This window comes from Periophthalmus magnuspinnatus, chromosome 17 (assembly GCF_009829125.3).
Source record: "Periophthalmus magnuspinnatus isolate fPerMag1 chromosome 17, fPerMag1.2.pri, whole genome shotgun sequence".
NCBI classification, from domain to species: Eukaryota; Metazoa; Chordata; class Actinopteri; order Gobiiformes; family Gobiidae; genus Periophthalmus; species Periophthalmus magnuspinnatus.
Genome location: NC_047142.1, coordinates 7400529 through 7419024, shown reverse-complemented (window position 1 = coordinate 7419024; position 18496 = coordinate 7400529). Strand labels below are relative to the sequence as shown.

The window sequence follows — 18496 nt, the reverse complement described above, 5'->3', positions numbered from 1 at the left end:
GCGACAAGAATACAATATCTATAGGTAACTTGACGTCTAACTTTTTCTCACATGACACGTGTCCCACCTGCTAATTACACTGGTTCTCCAAGACAAGAACACACCTAATACATGAGTCTGGCTACATAAACAGCTAACATCATCATGCTACAGCGTGTAAAAAAGAATGTGAGAAACAGCTGCAAAGTTGGACACTCTTTCTCTCTGGATCAAACAACGCACATGCAATGAAGCGAGGCACACTTTGATCGTATTTCCTCTTACCTTTTCTCGCAGATGCACAGGAGTGGCCCCACATGAGCCAAAAAAGAAGGAACGATATCCCGCGGTGCTTCATGTTTGTTTTCAGGGCGGTGTGGGTGAAGATGTCTCCCTGTCCTCTCCTCTTCACAAATCCCAGCTCCCCTGTACAGTGCCTGCCTGCTCTCCAACGCTCTGCTCTGACGACGTGAGAGAGAGAGAGAGAGGGAGGAGGGAGAAGGAGGGAGGGAGAGAAAGAAAGAGAGAGGGAGAGAGAAAGTGTGCACGCACTACAGTGATGAGAAAAGAGAGTAGCGTCAGCAGTGCTTTTGCTTTCCTGTTTCAAATCGAGATAAACATTAAACATGATGATGCCGCATCGATACTAAGTTATGTAAGTAAATGTCAAGTATGCATAAGAAGTATATACATTTGTTTATTTGTATAAGTATGTTCGTGGATGTTGCTCTTATCAGTATGACAAAAATTAAATCCCCTTTCATTTATGTATGTATGCATGTATTTACTTATTATTTATTTGTGTTTTGTTATGTATGTATGTATGTATGTATGTATGTATGTATGTATGTATGTATGTATGTATGTATGTATGTATGTATGTATGTGACACACAAACACTAAAAGTGCCTTAAACCTCTCTGGTGGAACATTGTCTAAATGGAGGTCTTACTGTTTTGCCTGGAATGCTCCAATGTGTGACATTAAATGTGTCTTAATGGAGACAGGCAGGTGACACCACCAGGTCAAATTACAGGTCTGAGGAGAGAGGGGCTTGTTCACAGCAAGATTGTCTTTATTTTGCAATGAAAATATAAAATATCTGCAATGGAATATATTCAAGTTAAGTATAATACCATACTGTACTACTAAAACATTCCAGGCAAAGCAACAAAGGCAACATCATCGTGGAGATAAGCAGTTGATGTTACCCCCATCAGAAAATGTTACATAGTGCACCTTTAATAATTAACTATATCTTTAAGACAACATAAGACTACTGTTGTCTTAGTTTCCCCATGCTATGACTAACACTCTTTCATTGAACCTACTCCAGAAATACTGTAGAACATTACATAATCCATTGACAGATTTCCTCCCTGAATTGCACTAAATGTTGCTTTTTGCTTCAGTTAGAGATTGTTCTGTTCTGTTTGTGTTTAGAACTTCATGGCAACCATTGCGAGCACATTTCTTTCATGCACATCTGCCATAGCCTGCTGTTTTAGCAGCTCTTTCTTAACAAGAGCCCAAAAGGCAGAGCTGTACTACTCCCCCTCACAGATTTGACTGGTTCAGTTTTCGCCCTGTGGCAGAATCACTGGTCGTCTCCAGCAGCTGCATGTTTCTTACTTATTCCCTCTGCTCTCACTGTGTGGGTGTGGAAGTGTGCTCTGGGATTATAGATGGGCAGACCTCACGTGAGTTAAGAGGATAACAAAGACAGAGCCAGCATCCAGAGACAAAACACATGCACAAGGCAACATTTACATGCACACAAATCACTGGCACACAACCACACACTGTCCCAAGACAGTTCTATGGAGAGTGGCAGCAAAGTTACAGCAGCTGCAGCAGCAGAAAAATGAGGCATCTAATGAGCTCAATGTGCTCAGTATGTCCACTCCAACTTTAGGCATTCACTGCATTGTAATCATGTTTTAGGCGATCATTATCAATCACATGACTTTGTTTGTTGTTTCCCTCAAATGTACAAACTTTGAAATAATGTAGTTACCTTCAACTGGACTACTAAACTAAAACTTGTAACAGGAGCCTTATGAGTGTAAGACAACCATAATATGAGCATTATTTTTGTATATTATTATTATTATTATTATTATTATTATTATTATTATTATTATTATTATTATTATTATTATTATTATTATTATTATTATTATTATTATTATTATACGTTTTAATGGTTTAATTATTTTTAAAATAATAATGATATTAATAATAACACACCAACCAAGTTCTTTTTTGGATAGATGGATTTACAGGGGTTCAAGTGTCTTGCCTAAGGAGACAACAACAACTGATTGGTTATCAATCCTCTGACCTTTGGGTTGGTGGACAAGCGCCCTAACCACTGAGCCACTGCCTGCTTTATGTGAAATTACATGTACTCCATAATGCCATAATAGTTTGGTGGCCTTCTAAAGATCAGCACCACACTGTTGAACATTGGGAAAGATAGGCTAATGGTTTTAATAACAGACGGTTATTGGAGCATTGGGCACAGTGGTGCTTTGGCTCTAAAGGTCATGTAATGATGGTACTTTTCAATTGGAGATATGTTTTTGCTGCCTTTTTCATTCTAAAGATAAAGCCTTGACCTCTTCCCGGGACTAAATTATAGCCTGTATAAGACACGCCTTGTAATTACAGTGCAGCAAGTTGTTTCAGCACCACGGACAGCTCCGCCAGTGCTCAATAACACTATCCACAGACGACCGCCAGAGGGAGCCACATAGTCTTCGACACTAGGAACCAAACACTTGAAGCTTTGTGTTCAGGGGGAATTAAAAAGATGAAGCACTCCCATCATGCAACAATAACAATGTCGTAAAGGTAATGTTACAGATGTCTTACGGCAGGATTTTAATGTGTATTTTATTACTACACAACAACTTAAAGCGACGCACTTTTACATGTAAAAGATATTGACACTGTGTTTGTAATTTTCTGCGTGGCTTGATTAAAGTTCAATGTCAGACAGGTTATTCAGTGATAATATAATATTATTTGGTTTGTCTTTTGTTTTTCTATCATTCGGTCACAATTAGATCAACACAGATCAGCAGATCATATATGTACTACTTCCAGTTGTACATATAGTGCACTGACTGAGCACGTGGTAATTATTGTCACATTTCATTGCAATGGTATTTTTTAAATCAGGACATGCTTTTATATTTATTGATTGATTAATTGATTTGTTTAAAGAAGGATAATATAAACTAAAAGAAAAATACTATGTACATACAAATTGGTGTCAGTACATAAAAATGTACAATTAAATTAGACAATATTTTTTATTATTTTTGTTCAGACTGAGTGAAAATATGGCTGGTTGCCGGATCCCTCTTGTACTGCTAGCCTGTGGCTCCTTTAATCCAATCACAAACCAGCACATGAGACTGTTTGAGCTGGCCCGGGACCACATGCACAGCACAGGTAAGAGCTATTAGAAATCATGTTTTAGACAAGACCTCCTCCATCAGGTCACATGCATCTAGTATGGTTTATCTGCACAGTGTTATTTATTGATATAGTTAAGCATCCACACATAGTTATTAAAAAACATTATTTTTTTTTTAAGTTTAAAAGTGTGTTTTTTGGTATGGCTGCTCAAATAATTACTAGTGTAATAGTTGATTAAAAATTGTTTTAGTCTTTTTACTGAAATGTAATTTAGTTTAAATTTCTTTTTAGTGTAAGGAATGTGTTGAATTTAGTTTATAATATATTTTGTCATGTATTACCCTATATTTTGTAAACAAAATAATTATATGCAAACACTGTTCAATACACTGGTGTATTAATGTAAAAAAAAATGCATTTTCTTATAATGTTAGGGCAGTACAAGGTTCTAGGTGGCATTGTGTCTCCTGTGAGCGACGCCTATGGAAAGCACGGCCTGGTTCCAGCTAAACACAGAATAGCCATGGCAAAGTTAGCCCTGCAGACCTCCGACTGGATCAAGGTTGATGAATGGGAGAGCCAGCAGCCAGACTGGACGGAGACTGTGGTCACCATGAGGTTAATAGCATCATCTGTTTTTGTAGAAATCCTATAAAGCAAGAGAATTTGTCCGCTGTGGTAATGTGTCATGTAGCATTATTACGAACAATTATTATAATGTAACTAGTATATTATAATATATTCTTTTATATGTGAAATTACATAGCTATTTTATCTAGCCATTATGTCAATAGTTCTATCTCATTTGTAGAGGTGAATAGTATTCAGACAAAAATGTATCTCCCTTATTTTCCTGCTTTAAAAGCCTAAAAAGACCATAACATTTCTCAAAAACAGCTTTACTCAAGCACTCAAGCTTCCTCTTATTTTGTCCATGTGGGCTTTATATTAGCACAAAAATAGTATTTCTTTCTCTGTCATCTCTTCTTTGTAGCAAGACCTTTTGAAACAGATCTGAATGTAGAGCCAATGAGAGGAGCAGGTTTTGATATGACGACATCAGAATCAGTAGTTAAAACTATCTGTCCATAGGGAATAATTGGATGTAAAAGGTTGTCTGGGACATAATGTCTTAAAGGGGAACATGTCTGATTGGAGGGACTTTCAACTTTAAAAAAGGAAACTGAAGTAAACTAAACTTGACAAACAGTACAGTATGTGGCTTATGTTCAGAATTAGACTAATCATTTCTGTTTATATGGATTAGAGATTTTTTTCTGTATACTGTCGATATTGCTTTTTTGGGAGACAGTATTTCTTCATTTGTAATCATCATATATACTAGGGCATACTTTCGAATATCTTTCACATTTCGCCCGATGTGCCTCCTCTGCACAATCTTAAATCTCCTTCTTAGTGACCTCTCTAGATTGAACTGCCCTAAGCTGTTTTTGCGCAACCACAGGGCTGATCCACACATGAAATGGTCCGTTGTCCTCAGCCCGGGTGAGGCCAGACCACGTCACTACTGCTCTCCCAGCTCATTCACATGCAAAGCTCCTCATATGTAAGAGGCTTTGCTGTAAAATATTACAGTTGTTTATATATTTTATATTATTTATAATAAGATTTAAACATGTGGTAATAAATAATGAAAGTAAGGCAGTTACTGTGTTATAAGGCTGACTAAATTGCTTTATGGAAGTGTAATTATTGTTCTTTCTGTCTTTTGTTTGTGTCTGATTGTGCAGGTATCATTACAATCGTATTCTTCAGGAATACCAGAAAAGCACTACAACGCACATGTTCTCAGACGATTGTCCCACTGTCACTTCAAGTAAGAACACCTTGGCATCTTGCTAATGTCATCCTGTGCAGTGGTGTGAAAAAGTTGCAGAGCTGAAGTTGTTGAAGTTGTCTTTAGGGTAAAAAGGGAATGAGATCACCTGTGTGACAGTTCATGTGAGGACAAAGAGAATCAGGGTAACTGAAGGAACATGATTTACAGTGATGACTCTGCGTGTGGAGCGGGAGCAGCTGAACACCAGGAGGAAACGTGTCAATTATTCTCTATTATGCTGCACTGATCTATTGCAGTGTGTTTTTTTCATTCAAATGTGTTGACAACATTGTATATTGCATTTTCATACATCCGGTAATCATTTTGGCAGTCAACAATCTACATTAAATATTTAACATGTAAATCTTTTTCTGTCCATAGATCCATCTGTCCAGTTGAAGCTTCTTTGTGGAGCAGATTTTCTCGATAGTTTTAAAACCCCAGGGCTGTGGTTGGATGAGCACATTGAGGAAGTGTCTGGTCGTTACGGCGTCGTCTGCGTGAGCCGAGGAGGACTGCAGCCTGAAAGAACAGTGCACGAATTGGACATTTTGTCACGTCATAGACATAATATATTTCTAGTAACAGAGTGGGTTAGGAACGAGATCAGTGCCACAGAGGTCCGGCGGGCTTTGCGACGCAGTGCCACTGTGAAATACCTCATCCCTGACTCTGTTTTACAATATATTCACCAGCACAATCTCTACACGCAGGACAGTGAGAAGAGGAACCAGGGCACACTGCTGAGGCCGCTCACCAAACAGGCCACAAATCCAGTGAGCGGCCTGGATGACTGAGCAGTGACAGAACACGGGAGAGAGCTTCAAGCATCAGTGCCTCTCCTCAGAGACGGCATCTATTTATTTCCACTGGACTGCACCGAGGAAAAGGGTTGCACAAGCTCAAATGTAATGTAATGTGTTTGTCAGGCAACACCTGCTTTCAGCCATAAGCAGTCAGTCACACTGTTTGTACCGACTTCAGTCAGAAAGAGGTATGGTTTCTGTTCCCAAATACTGCTGTGTGTTGTAATGGAACTGAACTCAAGAAGCAATTTCAGGTATTTGTGCCCAACAGCAGTTACAATGAGTATCTATTTCTTTTGGGTTTGTTTATGAGGGGTGCAGGTTTATTAATAAAACTTATGTGAGTGCCATGTAACTTTAATTTTTGTGTCACTTGTGGCCATGGTGACATGTGGCTCCATTTTAAAAGGGCCGAATAAATACAGCTGTACAACCGTAATATCCAATATCAGTGTTTGTTCTTCTAGTAGTTTTTAAATTTTGTCAATTCAGAAAACAAATGTTTCATGAAATTGTTTTATTTAACTGTGGCCATATAGCTGCGTTTGCCTTTGATATGAAGTACTGTACAGACATTTACATTTTTCCAATATCATTGTAACTTTATATATTAATAATGATAAGAATGGCTTATATATAAGCATTGCACCTGACACTATAGTATATTCATTATTCATATCCTGGTTGGTGGGTTTATTACTGGCCACAGCTGCCCTGGAGTAGACTGAAGGACAGAAGGAAGGCTGCCAATATAACCATCATTCATTCACGCACCACATTCATACTTAGGCAAAGTGGGTAAAGTGTCTTTCTCAAGGACATAACAACTGCGTGCACTTTGATTTGCGCTGGGATTGAACCTGCGACTTTTGGGTTGGTTGATGAACACAACCACTGAGTCTATGGCCTCCCAGAGGAATAAAAGTCTGTTCATTTTTCATCTCTTTAACATTTTGCCTAGCAGCCTCCCAGCTATTCACTCTCCATCCATTCAGTTTACTCTTATCATTCTGTGTTTGTGTTAGCTCTTCTTGTTTTCTCTCAAGGATTAGTTGCCCAGCTACAGTAGCTGTTTTCTCACTCAGTTCACTGGCTCTGAGCTTCACTGTTTGTCCACTAATGTGTGTGTTCGCTCAGCTCTGCTCAAAAGGAATATTATCAAATTAATCAAGTTGTTTAGGAGAGAGAGAAGATTGGACAGGCCTGATAGGTTAATCTAAGCAAGACCATTTTAAAAATAGGTTATTTAACTTTCATTTTAGCCTCTTATGAGGTAAATGGACTTTTTTCTTAATTTATTTCTTTTTGTCCATAATCTGATAAAAGGGAACTTACAAGGTCATGGACACAAAAAGCATAAAGAGAAACCCACTTGTTTTCAGTCAAATCAATTAATCTGGGGTTCATCAGGACAAGTTTTTACTCAAAACCATCAAATAAAAAATAACCCTAAAATTCACAAAAGCGTAATAGGAATTATTAATTCCGTCTGGACTTTTTTACCTAATTACAAGTCCCTATGCAAATAAACTTACCATGCCTAAATTTCATTTAGTTATACGTGCTTCAGCTTTGACATGGGAATTTCAAGAACCAACAAATAATCCATTTACTGTCTGTCAGACGATCCCTCCAGACATCAGTTAAACCTGCTCTTATATTTACCACAAAAAAAACACCTGATAATTAGAGTAAATCAGACGACAGAGGCCAAAACTACAGTGTCAGCTTCACAAAGAGCTCAGCAATTTCAAACACAATCAGTTTGAATTGTGGGTCATTTTAAGCCATAAATTAAAAGGAAATGGAAGGCTAGATGTGAACTAAGCCAGTCTAAACAGACGACTGCACCACTCTAAATGAAAAACATCCTGCATTTATCAAAGGCTGTGATTGTGATTTTTATTTTGTCAGATTGGAATATGAATGTTAGTAGCAGTAGTCAGCTATGTTCAGAATAATTTCTATCCATACAGACTCTTTGCTGGTTATGCATTCAGGAAACATCTTCCAAAGCCACTTTAACAACAAAGCCTCAACAAGTGCAAATCTGTCACACGTGGAATTCCATATGTTATTCCAGCAACAAAGGAGGCACATTCAAGCTAATCCCATTGAGGCAGGGTAAGCTCTGTACATGCATGTTGTACACTACACTCACTATTTGGGACACGTGTCTCTAAACATATTATATGAATACAGATTGCATTGGTTATGTGGACTATTTGGTGGGTGGAGAGTAGGAGGTGCAAGTGTCACTTTCAATACAACAAATGAGCCAGTGTTGATAATCGGATTAGAGAGAGTGGGATTCAAATTGGGATTTTTGACAGCGGGCCATGCACTCCTGCGCCAGACGCCCCCAGTCTCCTTGTTCTGTAGAAGTAACATTAGAAAAGCAGCCAAAATGCCTGTTGATCTGAACGGATACTGGAAAATGGTCTCCAATGAGAACTTCGAGGAGTATTTGAAGGCCCTTGGTAAGTTCAAAAACAAATCATATTTTTGTGCCAAATTGTAATGGCTTCATAACTACCAACTTTTCTACTGCCTCATACTGTGGGTGTAATCACATATTTGATTGAAAATTGGTTTAAAAATAGTTTTCCTCCCCAGGACTGTTGCATGTTTCATAAATTATTTTAAAGTATTTTTATTGCTTCCACTTGCAGAGGTGAACGTTGCCATCAGAAAAATTGCCACTTTATTGAAACCAGACAAAGACATCACCCATGACGGAGATCACATCATCATCAAAACACTGAGCACTTTTAAGAACTACAACATGGACTTCTATGTGGGCAAGGAGTTTGAGGAGGATCTCTCCGGGGTGGATGACAGGAAGTGTATGGTAAGTGAGAGCATGAATTTTAACCTAGATCAAAGGCTTTCTCTGAGCCCTCTGGATAAACCCAAAATTGTAAGTTGATTAGTGATGATCAGCTGTTGGGAGTATGAAGAATTGTGAGGGAAACTCTCCTTTGTATTTAAAAGCAGGTTATTGGTGTACATTGAATTATCTAAACTTGTTCAAATGTGCATTCTTATGGCAAATAGCCTTGACCTATAATATCATGGTACTGTACACAGTACACAGTTTATTACATAAACTCCTACAGACCTCAGAAAATTCTGAAAATATTAACAACTTATGGACTGCTCAATTCTTTGCTTGTGGTTTCATAAAAGTCATTGTACGTTTTACCTTAAACTGTGTTAAGTATATAAAGTGAGAAGTAGTTCTTTGCCACACACTGCTAGAGTTTCTAATTTAAATTATAGAAAGACTAACCTTGAGTAAGAATTCATCTTGCTGACCAGAAAAAGGCAGTAAAATACAAAGGGCCACACCCAAAGCCAGTTAAAGTGGTAAATGTGTTTATATTCTTTTTCATTTTTTTGAACTTTAACCAAATGACAGTTTATATAATATGTATTATATATTATCTTTCCCCTCAGACCACAATCACATGGGAGGGAGATAAGCTGGTATGTGTTCAGAAGGGGGAGATTGAAGGCCGAGGCTGGACCCACTGGGTGCAAGGAGATGAACTCCATTTGGTAAGAAAACATCCCTCCCTGATGTGAATATTAATACATTCAATTTGGACACTTAAACCCAAAAGTCAGAGTGCCTCTCAGCTCTCAGTGTGATGTGAATATATTTTGCAGGACTTTGCTGAGTGCATAAGGTTACCTACATTGTAACAAAACACATCATTTTGAATAACAAAAGACTACAATTTAATTAATCCCCAGACATCGCCGTAATAGTTAAATGTGACACAGTGTCTTGGCAGTCTTGGCAGCTGAAAATGTAACTTCCAGTGTCATGTTCTTATCACTGCTCGGCAAACCTAATTCATGTAACAATGATTTCACTAATGTTTTCTTTTAAACAGGGAGAATGGCTAATGAAAACATTTGCATCTGAATAGTCTAATACATTTTAACACCATTTTCAGCACCACACACGTTTACTCTGCACAATGTCACCAAGGGAGGGAAAATTAAGTGATTCCAGCAGGTGTCTTAGTCACAAAACCATGAAATTATTTATTACCAGGAAGTCAAAGGGCGTCATTTGATTGAAGATGAACAGCGACCTCTAGTGGCTGAAATCTACTAATTACATTCAACTAATACTAATAATGAAAAATGTGATTATATGTGTGCAGGAACTGAGAGCTGCAGGCGCTGTTTGCAAGCAAATTTTCAAGAAGACTTAGGGCAATTTTTATGAACTTCTTTGGGGACACATTCCACTGCTTGGCATCTGTTTTGTCCACTTAAGCGCCTGGAACAGACGCATAGTGCTGTACTGGTTCAATACATAAATTCAACATTGTGTGACAAATATTGTAATATTGTAAAAACCTGTTATACCCAACTTTGTTTCATTCTCATGGTGGAATCTGTATTGATTTTGGTCTACAAGTGTTTAAAGCTTGTTGCTGTGTGCCATCTAGTGATAAATTAGAAGATTTGGATGGAAATGGTCTGCATGAAAATATTATATGTGTAAATATGTTGTATGCCCAATTCCTTGTGAATTGTGTCATTTAGTAATAAGTAATAAAGCAAAAATGAAACTTCTTTCACGTGTATATTTCAGTGTACGTGTAAAATAGTACAGTAAATAGTATCTTCTCAGTGGCTTTCCCCCTTCCTTCTTGTGCATTCACTCTAAACCACTGTCTGTCCTGTATCTACCTGCAGGCACTGTTTAGTTATGCCTCTCCTAGGGATTTGTTATTGATCGTCCCTGGTTTGGCTGCTTCAGAAATGATGCTCTCTCATATAAGGCCCAATGAGCGCTTGAAGCCAAAGACAATGTTCTATTTAGATGCACCGTCAATAAAATAACATATAGTAATCCTGCATTCAGCAGGAGAGATCCATTATAACAAAGGTTTCAAAAGTAGTCAAGGCTCAACCTTGTCTAAGTGACTACCTTTTTTACTATTGTAAATACGCAGGATAGTAGTTTTCAAACTCCATAATGGATGAGAATAGGTGCACATAAGGTCTGATATTGGAAAACCTTCCAATTTGACCTAACAATGCATAACATATGTAATAGTTTGTAATTTTATTACAAAGTAATAACAACTCAGTACCTTGATAAGCGTTTTATTGTGTACACTAAATTTAAAGCTGAGACTTAAGTCTCTTGAGAAATATCAGCAGTTTTTTTTCTTTCTTGTTCCCTGCAGTATTGATGTTATTCTTTGCATGTCCGCATCATCGCCAGGCAGAAATATCCCAAAAGTGAAGTAGCAACAGCATTATTATAGGCTAATTATTAGCAGTTATAGCTTGTATACTATATAACTGTAGTTTGTTTTGTTTTTTGTGTTTTTTTTTTACTGTATATCAAAAAGTAATAATAAAAGTAGATTTTGCATTCTTTTACTTATGTTCATACCTACAAGACATTCAAACTGTAACTCTTGTCACAACAAAACTCTAATAGTGTGTTCATAACCTTTCTTAACCCCAATGATCTCAAATTACCCCATAGACAAGGCAAACACAGAACTAACTATTACATAATGTCAGTATCTGTACATTTGTCTGTTAAGTACACACATGTAAAGGAATATTTGAGCTATGTTTGTCTATTTGGGCACCCATACCCTGACTCTGTCCTATAACCTATAGCTCCCCCTCTCTCCCCAACCCTAACCCTCCTCAAAGGGAAAAAAAAACTGTCCCCTCCCCTTCCCACACAACTGACCCCGCCAATCCCTTTGAGGCAGTAAACTCTGTATCAATAGTTCTACCCACATGCCCCTTGACTTAAATATAAGCAAGAGGACACTGCGCTCCTCCAATGTCTAAAGTCTATAGTGTAATCAGCTACAACCATGCCTGCAGACTACAACGGCAGATGGGTACTGGAAACCAGCAACAAATTTGAAGACTATTTAAAAGCATTAAGTAAGAGATTTGGCTTTTTAATGTCATAACTTCTCCTCTATCTGCATGACAACAGGATATGTCTTACATTGTCTCTCACATTTGCAACATGTTGGTATTTCTTATTAGATTTGATTGTTCTTCTCACTAGATATTGACTTTGCAACTAGAAAAATTGCAATTTCGTTGTCTCAGACCAAAGTTGTTACTCAAGAAGGAGATAAATTTGAGTTCAAAACCCTGAGCACATTAAGGAATTATGAGCTGCCCTTTACAGTAGGAGTAGAGTTTGAAGAGTACACCAAAGGACTAGACAACCGAACTGTCAAGGTGAGTGGATGATTTGTATTAGTCCAAATGACTAGTATAGTAAATAATGCTGAATAGTGAGCAATAATAATAAATAATATGTATTTTCACAGAGTTTAGTGGTATGGGAGGGGGATAAGCTGGTGTGCACCCAAGAAGGAGAGAAGGCAAACCGTGGCTGGAAACACTGGATAGAGGATGACAAACTTTATCTGGTAAATTACATCAAGCTTTCCAATTACTATGTGCCCAGTAATGTATTCAGTTTTGATGTATTTTTATTTCTTTCTGCAGGAGCTGACATGTGAAGATGTAGTTTGTACCCAAGTATTCAAGAAAAAACAATAAAAAAATGTTTATATTTTCTTGCATGTTTTCCTGTTAATTTGAATAAAGTGTTTTAATCTATGTGAGTGGAGTAGGCTTACTTAAATATCTGAGTACCCTGGACAGATCCACTTTTCTGTCCATCAACTGCTTCTGTGTTACATCACCAACAGAAACTTTGATCATAATTGAGAAACCTATGGTCTCACTGTCGCCCTCTAGTGGAGAGACCCATGCCATACACCAGGCCCACCTAGGCCACTAATCCATTAAAACAATGTCTTTAGTCTAATATGGGCTCTTTTCGAATGATGAATATACAGGTGCATACTCACCAAGTAGATTTTCCGAATAATGGGAGGTATTTGCTCATTTTGTTGATCCAGTTGGCAGCGCGAGCCGAAGCTTTCGTGGCACGTCACCGCTTCAGACCCAACTCTCGCGATAATAATTTTCAGGAAGTTCCACGTCAGTGCACAGCATCATTCACCAAATCCTCGCACTTGAAGCCGACTTCAATACTTTAAAACGTGTCTTTTGGGATTAAAGCAGCAGCAAGGGGTGCAATATGGTAAGTTGAGTCCACTATAGACACAAATCATATTTGTGATCCGTTATAGATGGACACGAGGCGAGTGTAGGATGAATGCTTTTTCGTAAATATCGTTGCGGCGGCTATGTAGCTTGATCTTGAAGCTGCTGTTTTATGTTTCACTTTAACAATAAAAACATGACGTGCAATAACATTTTCTACGTTTCACGGTGGTTCATTAATAACTGTTTTACCATAGTGTGGTCTCAGTCTAGAATGTTTAATATGGTTTTCTATGTTGTTAGGCTAAACGTTAGCATGCTAGCCCCGGTTGTGTGGTAGCTATTTAAAATTCAGTTGTGTTGTTCTTTTACTAATTTAGCACACGTTTCCATTTGGTATGAATAATTCAACCAGTATTAATATGTTAAACATTATCACCTGGTAGCCTCTGAGACTGGACATCAAACGGCGGCTGACAGCCAGGTCAGACCGGGTGAAGAGTGTGGACCTCCATCCCACAGAGCCGTGGATGCTGGCCAGTCTGTACAACGGCAGTGTCTGTGTGTGGAACCATGAAACACAGGTAGGCCATCTTTACTCAAGGGACACTGTTATTAGCTTTAGAATGATAAAAAAAAATAGTTTCAGTGCTAAAATAAATGGTGGTTTATACTTTTTTGACAGACGCTTGTGAAGACGTTTGAAGTTTGTGATCTACCAGTAAGAGCATCTAAATTTGTTGCAAGAAAAAACTGGGTCATCACTGGAGCAGTAAGTGACTCTTTTCTATGTATACATTTCACTCAGTATACCACCAGCCGATTAAGCGCTAAGTGTGTTGATGTATTAAAAAATTGTCCTACCTGTTTAGGATGACATGCAAATCCGTGTGTTCAACTACAACACCTTGGAGCGAGTCCACATGTTTGAGGCTCATTCTGACTACATCCGCTGCATTGCTGTCCACCCAACCCAGCCCTACATTCTCACTAGCAGCGGTATATTTTCTTTAGCCTTTGAAGATAGAGTCACCTGCCATAAATTTATTATTATTTACAAGACAGTTTTACAATTGTTTTTATGTACATTCACAGATGACATGTTGATAAAACTGTGGGACTGGGAGAAGAAGTGGTCTTGCAGCCAAGTGTTTGAGGGTCACACTCACTACGTCATGCAGATTGTTATCAATCCCAAGGACAACAATCAGTTTGCCAGTGCATCTCTGGACAGAACAATTAAGGTAAAATAAACACTTGTAAATGTACACATTTTACTTACTTGTTGTTTAAATGATGTTTCTGCCATGGTCTTTCGTAAGGTGTGGCAGCTTGGCTCATCTTCCCCAAATTTTACTTTGGAGGGTCATGAGAAAGGGGTTAACTGCATTGACTATTACAGCGGAGGAGACAAACCCTATCTCATATCTGGGGCTGATGATCGGCAAGTGAAGATCTGGGATTATCAGGTATGACATTTGCGGGGGTTTTTTTTATTTTAATATGCTGTATAACAAATTTTTATCTGCTTAGTTGGAAACACAATATACATTTAATTTCCCTCCATTCTGCCTAAGACATATTATGCTCACTTAATCTTTTTCTCTCTTAGAACAAAACATGTGTTCAGACTCTTGAGGGCCATGCACAAAATGTCTCGTGTGTCAGCTTCCACCCAGAGCTGCCCATAATTATTACTGGTTCAGAAGATGGTGAGTTGTAAACCTTTTGTCAATGCATAATATCTATGTGTTTGTTTTTCCTAATTGTTGTCTCTGTGCCATTAGGCACTGTGCGTATCTGGCACTCTAGCACTTATCGGCTGGAGAGCACTCTGAATTATGGTATGGAGAGAGTGTGGTGTGTTTGTGGCCTCAGGGGCTCAAACAATGTGGCACTGGGTTATGATGAAGGCAGCATTATTATCAAGGTAAAGAGACAAGTGACATTGGTGCTGATTTCTCCATTACTGCTTTTTATCAGAGTAAAAATTGTTATTCTGCCTCCTGCAGGTTGGTCGGGAGGAACCAGCCATGTCTATGGACGCCAATGGAAAGATTATTTGGGCCAAACACAGTGAAATTCAACAGGCTAATCTGAAGGCTATGGGAGATGCAGAGATCAAAGATGGAGAGCGGCTTCCCTTGGCTGTTAAAGACATGGGCAGCTGTGAAATTTACCCACAAACCATCCAACACAATCCCAATGGAAGGTATAGAGAGTTAAATTAGTGACTCATAATCCATTATATTTATATATATATATATATATATATATATATATATATTTTTTTTTTTTATTTTTTTTTTTTATTTTTAATTTTATTTTTTTTTTTTAATAAGTTGATGAGCAATATTGTTGTGCACTAGATTTGTGGTGGTGTGTGGAGATGGGGAGTATATCATATACACTGCTATGGCTTTGAGGAACAAGAGCTTTGGCTCTGCCCAGGAGTTTGTCTGGGCACATGACTCATCTGAGTGAGTACCTTTCATCCGTCTGTTACATTTTTGAGATCTTGTTCTTAATAATTCTATTTGTGCTCTGTCTTTTTTCCAATCAGATATGCCATCAGAGAAAGCAACAGTATTGTGAAGATTTTTAAGAATTTCAAAGAAAAGAAATCATTCAAGCCTGATTTTGGAGCTGAGGGTAAAATTATTTCCTGTTTGTGCTAGTTATAGTTTTTTGACCTTTGTCCTTATTTGTTTTTATTTTATTTCTTTTTAATTTGCAGGAATCTATGGAGGCTTCTTGCTTGGTGTTAGGTCAGTTAATGGTTTGGCATTTTATGACTGGGAGAACACAGAACTTATACGCCGCATTGAGATCCAGCCGAAACATGTACGTCCCTGAAACAAATCTGTACTATATAATTATAATCAATCATTTTGATTTTACAATAATTGGGTGTGATCCCACATTTTTCAGATCTTCTGGTCAGATTCGGGTGAGCTTGTCTGTATTGCAACAGAAGAGTCTTTCTTTATTCTGCGTTATATGGCAGAGAAAGTGGCTGCCTCCCAAGAAAACAATGAAGGTGTCACTGAGGATGGAATTGAAGATGCCTTTGAGGTGACAGTCTGCTGTAGATGTTTTATAAAATGTATTCAACATAAAGTTAGCTGAGTTATTAGTTTAATTGTTTAATTGACTATGGGCTTTTTCTATATATACATACAACTTTGTTTCTCCAGGTCCAAGGAGAGATTCATGAGATAGTCAAAACTGGTCTTTGGGTGGGAGACTGTTTCATATACACAAGCTCTGTAAACAGACTCAACTACTATGTTGGAGGAGAGATTGTGACCATAGCTCATCTGGACAGGTGAGACTATGCCATAATTTGAAACTGTTGTCTAATAGACATGCCAAATCACTTGTACTAACTTAAATCTTTTTGTAGGACCATGTACTTGCTGGGTTACATACCCAAAGATGACCGTCTGTATTTGGGTGACAAAGAGCTTAACATTGTTAGCTACTCCCTGCTAGTATCAGTTCTTGAGTATCAAACTGCTGTAATGAGGCGAGACTTTGGAATGGCTGACAAGGTTCTTCCCACAATCCCTAAAGAGCAGCGCACCAGAGTAGCACATTTCCTCGAGAAACAAGTATGGAAATTTAGCTTTCTTTTATCTAAACATTACATTATTCTGATTGTATGAATATGTGTAAAATAAATGTTGTTTTTTTTTAACAACAGGGTTTTAAGCAACAGGCACTGGCTGTGTCAACAGACCCAGAACACAGGTTTGAGTTGGCTTTGCAACTTGGTGAACTAAAGATTGCCTACCAGTTGGCTGTGGAGGCAGAGGTGAGATTGAGTTAATATTAGCATTTTCAGTAATTCTCACTTTTTAAACATATTTTAATGTTTTAAAGTCTACATATAACATTTTTCTCATTCTAGTCAGAGCAGAAATGGAAGCAGTTAGCAGAGCTTGCTATTAGCAAGTGCCAGTTCGCCTTGGCCCAAGAGTGCCTGCACCATGCTCAGGACTACGGGGGTCTTTTGCTACTTGCTACTGCTTCTGGCAATGCCACAATGGTGGGCAAACTGGCCGAAGGAGCTGAGAGGGATGGAAAGAACAATGTAGCCTTCATGACCTACTTCCTGCAGGGAAAGTAAGTGAATAAATTGTTATGTCCTCACTATATGACCAAGATTAATAAGCCTTATATCTGAATATGTTTTCTTCTGCAGATTGGATCAGTGTCTGGAGCTTTTGATCAGAACTAACAGACTACCTGAAGCTGCCTTCCTCGCTCGTACCTATCTGCCTAGCCAGGTGTCTCGTGTGGTGAAACTGTGGAGAGAAAACCTTGCTAAAGTCAATCAGAAGGTCAGAAATTAAATTAATAATATTTTTTCTTTAATCCTTATCAAAAATCACACTATTTTTTATACTACTTGCAGGCTGCTGAGTCTCTGGCCGACCCTACAGAATATGAGAACTTGTTTCCTGGACTTAAAGAAGCGTTTGCCGCAGAATATTACCTCAGAGAAACATGTCTGGGCAATTCAAGACCCGCTACTGATTACCCACTAGTAACTGTAAGACCATCACTTTTGAAAAACGCAACTGGTGTATATATAATTTTAACTTTGTATATATTTCTCATTTTTAGCCAAATGAAGACAGAAATATCCTTGAGGAAGCTCAAGGATATGAACCAAAAGGAACATTTTCTTTACCTGTTTCAAAGGTATAATTGCAGCAGATACCAACCTAATTAAGCAGAACTTGCCTGTATTCAGCTTGCGTATCATTGTGTAACATTTTTTCTTCAATCCACACAGGACACTGAAGAGTCTCCTTCACTGGTAGAGGATGTGGTCCAGGCAAAATCTGAACTTGCTCCATTTATGGATGAAAGAGAAGAGGAAGTTCCAACATTTTCAGAATCTGAAAAAGAAAAGGTAATATAATGTCTATTTTTAGTTATTACAAATAACTTTATTTTGATCAAATTTGAAATGTGTATATTTTAAATTAGAATTTGGATGAGCTTGAAGTGGACCTGGACAACTTGGAGCTGGAAGACATTGACACCACTGATGTGAACCTTGATGACGACTTCCTGGAGGATTAAGATTTTATTTATAAAAGGCGAAAGTGACCAAACACCCCTCCCTATTTTTGTATTTGTACTTAAACTATTACATTGCTGTTATTTTGGTTCACATTTTAGCAAATTATAATATTGGTCTCGGAGAATTAGTAGATTTTGTCCATCTCACTTTTATTTTGTACATTACAGCCTGAAAATGTTTAATAGTCCATTGTGTATGTTTTCAAACAGTTGTGATTTCTCAAATGCAAACTTTATTCAATAAATCTGCCGT

General features: G+C 37.9%; 4 protein-coding genes across 4 annotated transcripts; all 4 read left to right on the top strand.

Annotated features, from left to right (window-relative positions):
- Nucleotides 1–2761: 2761 nt before the first annotated feature.
- nmnat3 (nicotinamide nucleotide adenylyltransferase 3) lies at nt 2762–6477 on the top strand. The gene is made up of 5 exons (XM_033982367.2): nt 2762–2835; nt 3317–3441; nt 3843–4026; nt 5160–5245; nt 5630–6477. Exons 2-5 carry the CDS (start codon nt 3330–3332, stop codon nt 6043–6045), a joined length of 798 nt encoding a protein of 265 aa, XP_033838258.1. The 5' UTR covers nt 2762–2835; nt 3317–3329; the 3' UTR covers nt 6046–6477.
- Nucleotides 6478–8202: 1725 nt separating this feature from the next.
- rbp1.1 (retinol binding protein 1, cellular, tandem duplicate 1) lies at nt 8203–10347 on the top strand. Its single transcript, XM_033982368.2, has 4 exons — nt 8203–8534; nt 8727–8905; nt 9514–9615; nt 10233–10347. Exons 1-4 carry the CDS (start codon nt 8462–8464, stop codon nt 10281–10283), a joined length of 405 nt encoding a protein of 134 aa, XP_033838259.2. The 5' UTR covers nt 8203–8461; the 3' UTR covers nt 10284–10347.
- Nucleotides 10348–11851: 1504 nt separating this feature from the next.
- On the top strand, nt 11852–12633 carry rbp2b (retinol binding protein 2b, cellular). The gene is made up of 4 exons (XM_033982369.2): nt 11852–11997; nt 12128–12306; nt 12399–12500; nt 12580–12633. Exons 1-4 carry the CDS (start codon nt 11925–11927, stop codon nt 12631–12633), a joined length of 408 nt encoding a protein of 135 aa, XP_033838260.1. The 5' UTR covers nt 11852–11924.
- Nucleotides 12634–13062: 429 nt separating this feature from the next.
- On the top strand, nt 13063–18496 carry copb2 (COPI coat complex subunit beta 2). Its single transcript, XM_033982083.2, has 22 exons — nt 13063–13183; nt 13593–13730; nt 13832–13918; nt 14019–14145; nt 14242–14390; nt 14469–14615; nt 14759–14858; nt 14934–15076; nt 15159–15358; nt 15516–15626; nt 15710–15798; nt 15884–15990; nt 16078–16221; nt 16344–16474; nt 16553–16760; nt 16853–16963; nt 17060–17274; nt 17354–17492; nt 17567–17704; nt 17779–17856; nt 17951–18070; nt 18148–18496. The coding sequence occupies exons 1-22, from the start codon at nt 13181–13183 to the stop codon at nt 18241–18243; spliced, it is 2781 nt and encodes a 926-aa protein (XP_033837974.1). The 5' UTR covers nt 13063–13180; the 3' UTR covers nt 18244–18496.